Source organism: Nanorana parkeri, unplaced genomic scaffold, assembly GCF_000935625.1.
Source record: "Nanorana parkeri isolate BGI_ZX_2015 unplaced genomic scaffold, ASM93562v1 scaffold44, whole genome shotgun sequence".
Lineage (NCBI taxonomy): Eukaryota > Metazoa > Chordata > Amphibia > Anura > Dicroglossidae > Nanorana > Nanorana parkeri.
Genome location: NW_017306312.1, coordinates 1,438,642 through 1,451,999, shown reverse-complemented (window position 1 = coordinate 1,451,999; position 13,358 = coordinate 1,438,642). Strand labels below are relative to the sequence as shown.

The 13,358-nt window shown below is 40.5% G+C and overlaps 1 protein-coding gene across 1 annotated transcript in view; it reads right to left on the bottom strand.

The window, feature by feature from the left end:
* The window catches only part of LOC108800300 (dynein heavy chain 11, axonemal-like), a 321,998-nt gene that overhangs the window by 260,791 nt on the left and 47,849 nt on the right, over window positions 1-13,358 (bottom strand). Inside the window, exons 15-20 of the mRNA XM_018572279.1 lie at window positions 12,180-12,284; window positions 7,955-8,332; window positions 6,428-6,760; window positions 2,691-2,945; window positions 1,824-1,993; window positions 1,179-1,398 (exon numbers count right to left, since the gene is read on the bottom strand). Coding sequence (XP_018427781.1) covers window positions 1,179-1,398; window positions 1,824-1,993; window positions 2,691-2,945; window positions 6,428-6,760; window positions 7,955-8,332; window positions 12,180-12,284 — 1,461 coding nt within the window. The remainder of the gene's footprint in view (window positions 1-1,178; window positions 1,399-1,823; window positions 1,994-2,690; window positions 2,946-6,427; window positions 6,761-7,954; window positions 8,333-12,179; window positions 12,285-13,358) is intronic.

Sequence of the window (13,358 nt, the reverse complement as noted above, 5' to 3'; positions counted from 1 at the left end):
TTAATGCTTTTCCCCACTAACGTTTAGCTGGGTTAGATTACACAGAAAATGGGGATGCATGGAAACCAGGAAGTGAGGACAGTCCCATGGCTTGGAAGAAAAAAAGAGGACACTTAGTCATGTGGGTAGGAAGACACAGTTGATCATGTGGAAGAAGGAAGAACAGTAGCAAGAGAGGACTCCATTAGAAGCATCAACTATTAGAACTTTCTGATTTAAGTTCACCAATCTTTCATTTAGTGGGTAGGTGAATTATTACTGTGTTAGTGTCAGGAAGCAGGGGGTGTTACCTCTGCTTGGGTTCCCCTCCAGCCTGGTAGAACTCCTGGTGCCCAGGCTGCGGGTGCGCATGAGCGAGTCGCGCGGCGGATGCTCAGTACGCAGGCTGCGCGTGCATCCCTGGAAACGCGCGCGTAACGCTCCTGTGCCATTAAGGCCATCGGGTGTGGGCCTTGCTGGAGGAGGTTCCCAGCACACACCTTCCATCTCTCTCGCCTGCCGGGGAGGGAAGCCTCCTGGTTGCCTCGGTGACCAGTGGGTGGTCTTACCTCCCCTGGCTATAAAAACCTGGCCTGAGCTCTGGCTTATTGCCGAGTTATGGTGAACACCTAGCCTCCCTGTTGATCCTGTTGTTACCTGTTGCCCCTTTCGTTGTACTTCCTGATTACTGAACCCTTGGACTGTCTATCGCCTCTGAACCATCGCTGCCTGCCTCGACCCGGACTGGACTTTGACTATTCTCTTAGATGGCCCCTAAATTGTACTTCGTTTCTGGACTTATCGGCTGCTTCCTGCCAGTGGGTTCCTTACCACGCTACTAGTTCGCTGGTACATCTGACAGTTAGACACCGAAAGCAGAGCGTAGATAGTTCTGGTTGACTGTTTTGTAGTTTGTAGATAGATTACAGCTTCTTTTGTACATATTTATTATCCTTAAATTTCATATTTTCTTAAAATCAGTAAAGATTTCTCTTTTTACACTTTATTTTATAATGCATGTAAACAAAGTATGCATATATATAAAGAGAGTACCTGCATCGTAGATCTTTCTTTTACATAAGACTGATATAAAAAAATGATCATTATAAAAATGTATTAGAGTGGTAAATCAATGTAAACACCTGTGAATGTCCCAGTGGATGGGGCATTCATTTACAGGCCAATAGAATTTTACTTACTTCCAGTTGTATGTAGATATGCTCAGGTAATTGTTGTCCATAAGATCGCAAGAGCTCAGCTGTAGCTTTAAGATATCTGAAGTGATCCTCAGTAGACAGTTTATCTCGTATTGCCATCAAATGGCCCATAGTTCCCACCAAGCCCTCATAGTCTTCTGCTTTCACTTTCTTGCATAAACCTTTCTCCGTTTGGTGAATAAATTCATCAAGGTCATTAACACTAGAAATAAATGTTGATATAGTTATTAATGAAAACCATTTAATAAATCAACCACAATGGCATGCAAGCCTAATTCCAAGCAAGTAAGCAAACTAGGAGTTCTAAATGTGAACTTTCCTAGTCTACATACTTGTTCCAGCCCAGTGGTATTAAAGCCAAAGATATCCAGGCAATTAGCACTTTTTGGAGGATGTCAGCAACTGATATTTCAATCAGTACAGGTTTTCTTTTATTGTGTGGCTGAGCATCTAGGACAAAATTTAGGAGAGTAACTAGGGTACACCTCATGGTGCCAGTATTTGAGAGCATCCTTATTTTGATAAAAATGTGGTTTATAGCATATTCATTGTAATCATATTTCTAAGAAAAAGACTTAATGGGGGTTTTCCAACATAATAAGCTGTAAAACATGCTTATAGTTTTACCTGCATGTAACAAGATTTAGCAGGTGGTCTTTAAACATTAAGCTCCATCTCTTGATAGCATTCATGAGTGAGATTTTGAAAGGTTTCATGTCGACCAGGAGCCAGCCATTAAATATCCTTTCATTTTCAAACCTTTCAACTTCATTATACAGTGACTCGTAAATATTGATCTGTACACAAAAGATAAAGCAATGGTCAGGAAGGGTGTAACATTAGCTTCTGGTACCATAGGCAGGTGCTAGAAAGCTAATCCCGATTTAAGTACTTGTGTCTACCACCATGGACACCAGAATCGTATTGAACTTATACATATTTGGATTAGAAGGAAGAGGATGTTAACAACCCAGAAGGACGTGAGAAGAAGCAAGTTTGAAGCAATCCCTGGTTGTACATACATATGTTTTAGTAGTACAGTCTGCTACTCAGATTCTGCAAAGGCTATGGTGGTGGTTCATGACTGAACACATGTTTAAAAGCACTGCCTTAGCAGATGTCAGATATTTATCACCATGTTACTTATTAATTGTTGCACACTGCATTGTTTGATTTAACTTAGTGTATATGTAACCAAATATGAATTTCATGGAGACAATGAACATACTAAGTTCTCCATGAACAAAGGCTAACATTTCATTTACAACATCCATCACACTCTTGCTGTTGCTGAACGTTCTTCTTCATTTAATGCCAATTACGAAGAAGAACAGGGGTTATATACATTTTGGTATATGATGGTTTTCCAGTTAAAACAGAAAGATGATGTTCAGCTTCAGGGCGGCGGTTAGCCGTGTATATCAGCAAGAAGACATAATATTTTCCACTGGATGACAATTCAAATTGAGTCATTTTGTTTCACTGGCGCTTTACCTGTTTCTTGAAGTGCTCTAACTGCGGTGCACATTCCTGCAATTCATAATCTGCATACAATTCTATCTCTTCGGTACTAAGAAACCGACCGTATTGAAGGAACTGCTTCATGAATTCCGTTTTATCATCCGTCCACAAATAGCTGTACTTTTTAAAGTGTCTCTGATACTCTTTCACATTAACAATGGTCGAGTGCACCCTTCTCATAATTTCTCCATGCATTTCTTTCAGCTCCTCCATCTCATCAACATCCAGCTACATGCAAGAAATAAAAATGAGTTGTGTGTGATAGACTGCGATTATTGTTCCCTACAAGGAAAGAAATGGAGAAAAGCATCGAAAAGGAAAGGAAAAGGAATAAAAGAAAACAAAGCTTTCAATTTGCGAAGTGGTGGGGTGTTCAGCGATGACTCATATAGGACATGGTGGCTGCATTTTAACCTGGATTAGTCCAGTTTATAACCATTAGCACTTTGCGTTGAACTGGTTGGTGAATATTATATAGTAAAAGTGTTTCTGCTGCTCATCTTCCTAGCAGGAACTAGCAAATTCCCAAACTATTCGCTTGATTCTTATGTAGCATCTGCTAATGTGCAAGGACCTTTTCAGACCTCATGTATGCATTCGGACCTCAAAGCTGGTTACCCAGCATGCAACACCTATCGAGCACTTCATGACCTCTGGGCTAAAAGACTACTAAAATACACACTCAACACACTCAAAAGTGTTTGCTTCCCTCTGTATCCAAATTCAATGGCAAGCTCTGTAAAACAACTTATCATGTTAGAGAAGAATAGAACAGAGATAGGACAAGCAAGAATGTACAGGTATTCTGTAGTTCTATAGGAATACCAGTAGAGACATACCCTGGTAAGAGCTTACATGTATATGTAGGGAACCAACAATCAGATATCTATGTGCAGGTAAATGATCGTTTATACATTCATAATTCTGAGTATCCATATCACATTGCACAGGTAAAACTAAAGGTTCCCAATGCAAAAATACCTAGTCTACACTAGTTTATAATAGAATGAAAGATGGAATATTGAAAACGTTACGTTTACCACAATTATTTTTTATTATTTCTGCAGCTATGATCCCATATTCACTTAGCAAGGGGTACCAAAAGAAGTAAACACACAAATATAAATGATGTTTTTGGACCCCTCCAACATCTTGTAATACACTACAACATAAGTATATGTAGAGAATGTCTAAATATTTTTGTGCTTAATGTGTAACTGCAGTTTTATAAAACAAATTCCAAATAACCAACAAGTTTTTTTGCAAGTTATTTAAACTGTACCTTCTCCTTTTAATCTACTGTTATCCATCATTTTCATAACAACTCCACAAGTTATGTTCAATTTTTCTCATCCTGTACAATGGCAACCAACTAAAAATCTCTGGGTTCTGTTATTTCCTTACTTCCCCTCATCCTGCAGTTTTCACGGAGCCTGAGTCCCTGTCGGGGCTTACGGATTTTCTCTGAGAATCCCAGCCTGGACTTTCAGAAGACCTACTAGTACCTCAGATGGTACTAATAGGAGCCATGCCATTACTTCTAATGGCTCTTAAAGAATCCAGACCAGTATGGCTAATAATAGCCAGAGAATCCAGACCAAGACATCCAGAGTGCCCTGAAGTGATGCTAGGTATGTTGCCTCTGATTCAGAGGGGTATTTTAGCATCAGCTCCGTAAGTGCCTAGGGCTGAGTCTCCAAGCCAGCTTACTGTGTGTACCAAAAGCTATAATACTGCTATTGTTTCTTGTTTGCTGACTCAGACTGTCTGACCATTCTCCGCTTGCCGCCTGCTCTGATCTTTTGCCTGGCCCCGACATTGTGCTCATCTCCTGTCTTATCTACTGACTGCTTGTTGCCAACTTGGACCACCTGGCCACACTCTGCTAGTAGCCTGCCTTGAACCCTGCTTGGAACCAACTATGTCTCCTTTCCTTTTTGTCTCCTGTCTACTGGCTGCTTACCCAGACTATGGTTATCTTCTGCCGGAACCTTTGCCTTGTTCTGACCACGCTCAGGACTACTGTCATTGGAGCCCTCCTGTCCTCATCTATCCCTTGGCAGAGCAACCCTGGGGGCCATGAACTGGTACCAGCAAGAAGCTTAACCCATCTCCAACATCAGGAGCTCTGGTGAAAACCAGCTGGTGCTTAGACTCCGTGTCTTGGGTGAGCTACTGTCACCTGCCGGGGGTGTCACCTTAACAGCATCTAAAGCCTTATGAAAGCAGATCTGTCTGTCAGCCACTGGGCATTGACTTGCAAGGGTGAATCATATGCTCATAAAATAGTTCACCTTCTCAGCCTATGGACATTAGGAGACTTTTACTAAAGACTTTGTACCATTGACAAACATTCAAACAATTTCCTGATAATACTGACCTAAACAGTTCTTCCTAATACACTAGAAAAGCTTTTGACAGCACCTGTTCACTTGCTAATTGTAATGCTTGTGCCATGAGACTTATTTTATAAATCTTTCTATGTGGAAATTTATCACATTTAGGGAACAAGGGAAATCATTTAGTTAACTGGAGCTGTGTTAATGATGGAATGTCCTCTTAATTTATTTTGGAGTTTCATGTAATCCCTGGCAGCTAGATTTTACAAAGCTTCTCAAAGCTGGCATGTGTGTATCTGTTTTTTGTGCTGTGTAATATCCTCCCTCTCTGCTTGAGGTATCAGATATCACATTCAAACTACCAAGGCAGGTCCGAATGTGAAGATTGACTTCACTGTTAATGTTTGCTGAGAGAAACACCTTACTTACATTTTGATACATGAGGCTGTCTATATGTGAGGGAGAACAAGAGACTTGCAATGGGTGCGTATAAGAAAACCGCCACCGCATTCAAAATTGGTAAGCATAATGGGGCTTCAGATCACCAGCCCTCAGCAGACAAGCAGTGCTACCTGTATGCATTTCAAGACTTAATTTTAGTTTCTTATGAACCAAGCCATCTAAAATGAATAATGTTGTGTATACTTTAGGAAACTAGGTTAAGCAGAAGGACATATTGGTGTTGATTTACTAACCTAAACACACGCACGCACTAGGTGCGTGTGATTTTTACACAGCAAAACATATTTATCAACCAAAAAGTCTCTAAAAGCATATTTCTACTAATGCCATATATGGAAAAATCATGCACATGATGCATATATAAGACTGCTTCACAGTTTAGACAAAAATGGTTAGCTCATGCATTTACATTCCTGCATTCATCAACGCAAGCAACACAATGCAGAGCTAATTTACACAACATCACCTTGCAAATCATGCAGGGCTTTGCACAACACACCTGCTGGGTGTGTACACACTACAAAGGTGTCTAGATTCCACCAATAGATCATGCTGGGAGGGAACACACTACAGAGGTGTATACTTGTTCGTGGCATGTTTATAAGGTTAGTAAATCAACGCCATTGAGTTGATAGTGTAAATTCACATTCATAAAGAAAACTGTCTATGCCAAAGCTGTTATATCTTATGCACACTAGGACTCAGAGTGTACTTAAAGGAAAAGTAGGCCTTCCCATGTGGAAGTAATTAAAAAAAAAACTCAACAATTTCATAGCTATAACCCAAGTTCTTATCTGTAAAAAAAAAAAACCTACAAAAATCCTTTCACAATCAAGATTTGATTAAAGGGCTGTTGTCTTTATACTAATACAGACACTGTTCCTATGATATGAAATTTAAAAAACATACCTGATACGTCTGCTTCCCCACGTGCACGGCAACACGTGGAATGGATAATGCAATGCGATATGTATCCTGAAGCAAACCTTCTATAATGCTGTAAAAATTGCTGCTAGCCTTCTTGTCCAGTGCAGGCTCAAAGCTCATTTCACCTCCATTAAGAAGGAGCTCCACTTTAAACAAAGGAGGGTTTTTAGGAGAGAACTCTGTGTTATCAGTCAAGTACTGAAGCGAACATTTCACTGCTTGGAACAATCCTTCCAAAATCATGCGGTCCATGTACTCCGTGTACGACTTCCACTTATCAGAGACAGGATCAGCCTTAAACAGTTCCTGATTGTGCTGATACAATAATGCAACCATTAAAGCAGCATCAGATACATATTATCATGTTAAGAGCATGCCCACTAATTAATGTTTAAGTGTGCATTTATTACAGATAGGTCACAGTACTATCCTGGCAATCACTACATCTTTCTTTCCTGGACTTAGATGCAGTCTTAGGCCCCATTCACACACGAATCGGACTGCAAGTGCAGCTCCGTGCGGGGCCGTACCAAGCAGCTGCCGGGAAGGACAGGTGCTGCGTGTGATTAGTACGCAGCCCCCGTCCTTCTCTATGGGGCTACGTGGCCGTACTCCCTTCTATGCTCACCTCAACTGCAGGTCCGTAGGGGTGCGGGTTTTCTGGCCGGGACGCATACAGGATCCATTCCGGCGGCGTATGAATACGCTCACCCGCACCCCTATGGACGTGCATGGCAGGCCTCGGTAGGGGGACGTACGGCTGCATAGCCCCATAGAGAAGGACGGGGGCTGCGTATTAATCACACGCAGCACCTGTCCTTCCCGGCAGCTGCTTGGTACGGCCCCGCGCGCAGCATGGAGCTGTACGTGCAGGTCGATTCGTGTGTGAATGGGGCCTTAGAATAGAATATCCCCACAGATGGGATTTTTTACCCTACTGGATTATAATTGAGTTAAAAAAGTTTTCTGAATATCAACTATGGCCAGGCTATGGACATTTAAATATTAACAAGCAGTAAATAAGCTTAAACTTAGCATTCATTGAACTCTGTAGCTGCAGGCACTGTATCATCAGCGTTTACAGCAAAGGTACATTCACTTTCATTTTCTCTCCAGTAGTTTGTTTAGCTACCTTCTCCCAGCAGTCTGTTAGGACTAATCTCTAATGTAAGCACAGAGAACGTACGCAGGAAGGGGTGGGGGAAGCTGATTACTAAGACCCAACTTCTGCTTTATATTTTGAGGATGGATTGTTTCCCTGTGCCTGCAGCTATAGAGGTCAGTGAGGGCTTGTTTACAAGTTAATCCACTACTTATTAAGACTATGCAAATACTTTATAGCTTGGCTACAGTTCTACTCCAATGCTATAAAGTATAAAAATATCCAAGAGTCCGATCCAATGTAAAATAATTAAGAGTTGTACCATTTACATTATTGCATTAAACAATACATTTGCAATTGATTTTAATAGATTTTTTGTAATGCATGGTTTGTGATGAGGATTGTACCTTGAGAAGTGTTTGAATCTTTTGCCCCACATCTTCAGCAATCATAAACTGTTTACCCATTCTGTCTTTGTCGCCCAGAGTCTTTACATGTTTGCTACCAACAAAATAGTTCTCACGTAGTTTACTCATCAGATTTTGCATGACCTCCACATTTTGCTTGGCTTTTAGAACTCGGTTGTCCACATTGTATACCATGTCTCTGGCTTCTTCAATGTAATCATCTAAATCTGGCATCTGCCAAGTCAAGACGGTAAGGGCAGGCTCCAGCTTTTCATAAATCTGCTGGAGCTCATTATCTATCAGTTCTCTTTCCACTTGCAAGATTGTCTTCTGGATTCTGTTGAACCACTGCACTATGAGGTCCAGGTTTCCAATATGCTAGTGCAGAAAAACCAGTTAATGCATTAACAATGTATTTTACAGACAATATGGAGAAATCAGTACAATGTTTAGCACTTCTGAAGAGCTGTGCAGTTCCAGCATTTAGGGTAGGTCCACCTGCAACTGATATTTTAGTTCTTGATAACATCTACTGCATTAAACCACTCAACAGGGACTATAAGTGTGAGATATTCCATGTAATCGAAGAACAAGAAAAACTGGTAAGTTATAGGGCTTGTCAGCATCTATCAAAAATTAAAATATTAATTTGGGTTGGACTGACCCTCTAAATTATCAATCCACCCAACACTTCCTATGTCATCCTAAAGCCTATCCTATACTTACTGTAAAAAAAAGAATACAGGAAGTTAAAGAGAGTTAGAAACTCTGCACAAACTCCAGGCTCTACCTCTCCTCCTCTCTGCATGTACCTGAAAAAGTAGCAAGGGGGAGCAAGGACAGAGGGAGCAATGGTGCAGTCTGCAGTGGCAGAGTTGCTATCTGGTGCAGAAAAGGTGCAATGTCCAGTGGAAGTGGAGTGGAGTGACAGGGGTGCTGGGAGGCAGTAAAGTTCAAAGTCAGGTGTGCAGTGGTAGGGATGCTGGTATACGGGTAGAGTGCCAGGGGTACTTAGTTCTTCATTGGCCCAAATATAAAAGCTGTCTACCTATAAGCCTGCAGGGAGGTTTCTCTGATTCAGCACCACCTGATATGGGGCAGGCTCAACATCGCCCCCTAATCTCATAGCATAGGGAGGTAGGCCATTAGACTTAATTTATCTGAAAGTATAGCTAGCCTTTGGACCTGCTTTAGACATATGTTCTGTAGTAACGTGTGTTTTACTGCAGCAGTAACACAAGGCACTCTGTGGAGTGCAGTAGGTGTCAACAGACTCAAACTGCCGTGCAGTTTTTTTTTTTCTTAGCCATGCACTGGCAGCCCATTCTTGATGAAATTGCTGCCTTAATGCAACACATGTGAACTTGTATGCAGAAGTCCAGTGTGGTGGAATGTCATAGTGTGAAGAAGGGCTTTAATATTTTCATCTGTACTGCTGGCTGAGAGCATTAACAGTAAACAGTTAACAGTTTCTAGCACTATTGGTAACCAGATAGACATAACTTGTAGGGAAATGGCTCTTCGGTTACCAATACCTACATTACGAATGCAGGAAAGTCCCAGACGCATTCACCTCAGGTGTAGTTTCTTTTCTTTGGTTGGTCAGAATGATGAGTGCCAGTCACTTTAGTATAATCAAAATAGAAAAGGTTTTATTGCACATGGAAATTTGGGAAGGAGGGTGAGGTATGAATCAGGATATCCCATAGTACACAGAATCTCATTCTATTCTCATTCAGAAAGAGGTGCCAGTAACTATTTACAGAAGTTGGTAGGCGTAAAACCAAAACCTTTTAAACTTTGGACAATCTGGCCATATGTGTATGAATGATCCGTCTGTTGGACAACATTGAAAACACAGTGATGGAACATTTGGGATAGAATGGGATATCCTCCGGGTAATTAAGTACCAACACAAGAGAAGTTTGTAATTTGCTTCCACTACAAGGACATGAGCTGGTGGGTTTTTGAAAGTCTTTCCCATTTCTGTGTATATGTGGGAAGAGTGCTCTGGGTTGTTGTGAGAAGTGGTTATATTGATGAGATTAATCAAGGAGCATGTGGGTTGTTATTCAGGTGCTTCTCAAACACCATAAGATAGGACAAACCTGTCAAGTTCTGGGTTAGTTGTTGAAGAAAGTGTTTAATGTAAAGGTATCTTAAGATAACCCCCAGGTTTAGGTTATATAAGTCTTGCAGAGACTGAAAAGATTTAACACCAGATTTTTAACCCCACTGGCTAAAAAGTGTTTTGTTAAGTAAAGGCTATGGTGAAGCCAGGTTTTAAAAGCTGATGGATCTGTATAACCTAGTGGGAATATAGGGTTGCCCAAGACTGACATTAAGGGAAAGTGTGGGAAGATATACTTATGTGAGATTTTCTATCCCACAATTATAAGCAGTGTTGAGTTATCAGGCATGTGACCATTCTACAGTGTTTTGGGTGAACCCATAAGAGGTTGTGGACAGAAGTTGGGTTCTGTGTGTGGAATTCCATTGTTCCACTTGGGCCATCTGAGCCACAAGATAATATTTATGGATGATCAGGAGTCCCAGCCCTGTTTATAGTTTTATTTAATAGAGAACCAATTTCCCTAAGGGAAGTTTCTTTCCACACGAAATTAATAATTTGCTTTGGAATGTTGAAAGCCTAAAGGAAGGGATGGATATAGGCAAAACTATAGCACTGTAAAGGAACTTGGGCTAGAAGGTCATTTTCACAGCCGTGATCCTTCCTAGCCAGTGCGGGGGCTCCCCGTTGTTGCCGGTTATCCCAGGCCCCGCTGTCCCTCCTGCGACAGCGACTGCCCGTACTCTCTCTAAAGGCGGAAGCGATGTATATTACATCACTTCCACCTTTAGCTGTTATTTCTCTGGCTGAGAGCCATAGAAGAAGCAGATGAAGCAGATCTCTGCTTCATCAGCTTCTTTTGTGGTGCCTAGGTGACATTAGGGGTCTTAGAGACCCCTGATGTCTCCATAAAGAGGACCTGTCATTGTTTTCTAGCTATCACATTGGGGGCTTTTTATCCCCCTATGTGATAGCAATCAAGTTAAGTGTAAAACAAAAACTAAAAAGCACAAAAAAAATGAAAGTCCCACATAAAAAAAAAAACACCCAAAAAAGTCCCCCACCCCCACAAACTTATAAACGTAAATACACGTCAGGTGCGCCTACGTGTGAAAACAACCATCTTGACACACATCGCCACGAACATTGGAGGAGTACGAGCAATAATTCTAGGGCCATCAATCACTGATAACACTAAACCGATGAGCGGTAAAAGCTTTTAAAACGTCGCCCATAGACAATTTTAGGCATGGTAGTTTTTTGCAATTTTGCAGGCACATGCAATTTTAGAGCTTGACATGTTTGGTGTCTATTTACCCAACATGACCTCGTCTTTTATATTTTACCAAAAATGTAAAGGAAGGGATGGAAGGATGGAAGCTGATAAATGTTTTATAAGATAAAGTAGGGAAAACATTTTTTTTTTCAAAATTGTTGGTACTTTTTTCATCATATAGTAAAAAATAAAAGCCCCAGTGGTGATTAAATACCATCAAAAGAAAGCTCTATCTGTCCCTAAAAAATGGCATAAAATTCATTTCATTACAGCGTTGCATGACGGAATAAATGTCAGTCAAAGTACTGCAGCGCTGAATACTGAAAAATGGCCTGCCCAGGAAGGGGGTGTAATACCCTGGTCAGCAAGTGGTTAACCACTTAACTTTGTTCCTATCTGCTCTTACATAGACCTAGTAGTCTGTACCCAATTCATATACAATGTTTCTTATTTATCTAACTAAACAATAATAATAATGATTTAAAAAAATTAAATGTTGCACCTAAAAAGGAAACAAAAAATATAAAACAGCACTACATGCAGTTTATTATCAACGAAACAAAGTGAGCACATCATCCAGGTCATGGTACATCAGTGAAAAATATATTTTCAGGATATTTGTAAAAAATAAGGCAAGGCAACTGGACTTGCTGTATTTTTCTTGAAGACGTTTCACTGGTCATCCGTCCATTCTGAAATGAGAAAGCTGGTCGGATGACTAGTAAAAAGTCTTCAAGAAAAATACAGCAAGTCCAGTTGCCTTAACTTATTTTTTACAAATATCTTGAAAATATTCAATGTTCTGAATTTTCATGTAATATGGTAATATACTATATTAAATCATAATGCTTTTTTGTGGTTGGGTAACGTGGTCTTACCTTTTGGAATGTCTTTCTTTTCACATACAAATGTTTTGCCATCTCTGGTATATTAGAAAACTTCAGGAACTGGAGATATTTTACCTCCCGGAGAATAGCTGCTAACTAGCCATAAAACAAAAATAATTATAGATAAAATCTTCAATTAATCAACACAAGTAAGAGAAAAAAAAGTTCCATTTAAAAAACAGAGTCAAATATTTATACGTTAGTTTATATGTTACACAGGAAGCTACAATATTATGATAAACAGCGTGAGCTAATTGTTTCTACATTCTGCTATTGTTATATGACTTTTTGTAGAGAGTAACAAGGAATTTACCATGAATCTAATCCACACTATTCTTACATATGTCCTGTAGGCCCTGACACAGGAACTTGCCTGATAAAGGTCCCCTGGGCCAAAACATTCTCCAGTTCTCAAGGAGAGAACTACGGTAATTTGAAATGAGTTTTGTAATTGGGTTGTTCCTTTAGTCTCTTTCTTCACATATTTTATTACATATAATGGATCAACAGTAATAGCTAAATGTTTCACTATATTCAAGCATGACTGCTTGCAGAACCCCCTCAGTAGTGGATAGCTGGAGTCAAATTTCATATCAATTCAAGCATCAAGCCCAGAGGCAACAGTCATCCAAAGAGACCACAACTGGTCTGCACATAAAAATAACATCACTAGGCAGAACTTTTTAGCTTCATCTAAAAAATAAAAGTGCTCAAAATGTATTTAAACCTTCACAACTTACAATTAAGTCTCTTATTTGCTGCTTTTTGGTATGTTAAAGTAACATTAAAGGCAATTTTTTCCCCCCACCCAATGTTAGTGTCAGGGCTTACCTTAAATGATGCCTCTGTATTCGATCATCTTCTTCTTTACTGCCCTTTTCAGCTGTCCCTCCAGTGCTGGTACGGGTCCCCGATCCAGCGCTTAGTCCTCTGTCCTCCTCTTCGCTCCTGTCCCACGGAGTCTGTGCGGGTGCACGCTGCTCCATAGACTTACCTTGTGTCTCTCCTCGACTCCCGGGCCGAACATCTGAACTGCGCATGCGCCCACCCCAAGATCCTTTGCGGCCCCCGAGACTCCTCATATGTTCGGACGGGAGCGCACGGCAAAGACACAGCTAAGTTTAAACCTCTTTCAATTTTTTTTTTTTTTGTTAAGTTTTTGCATATATC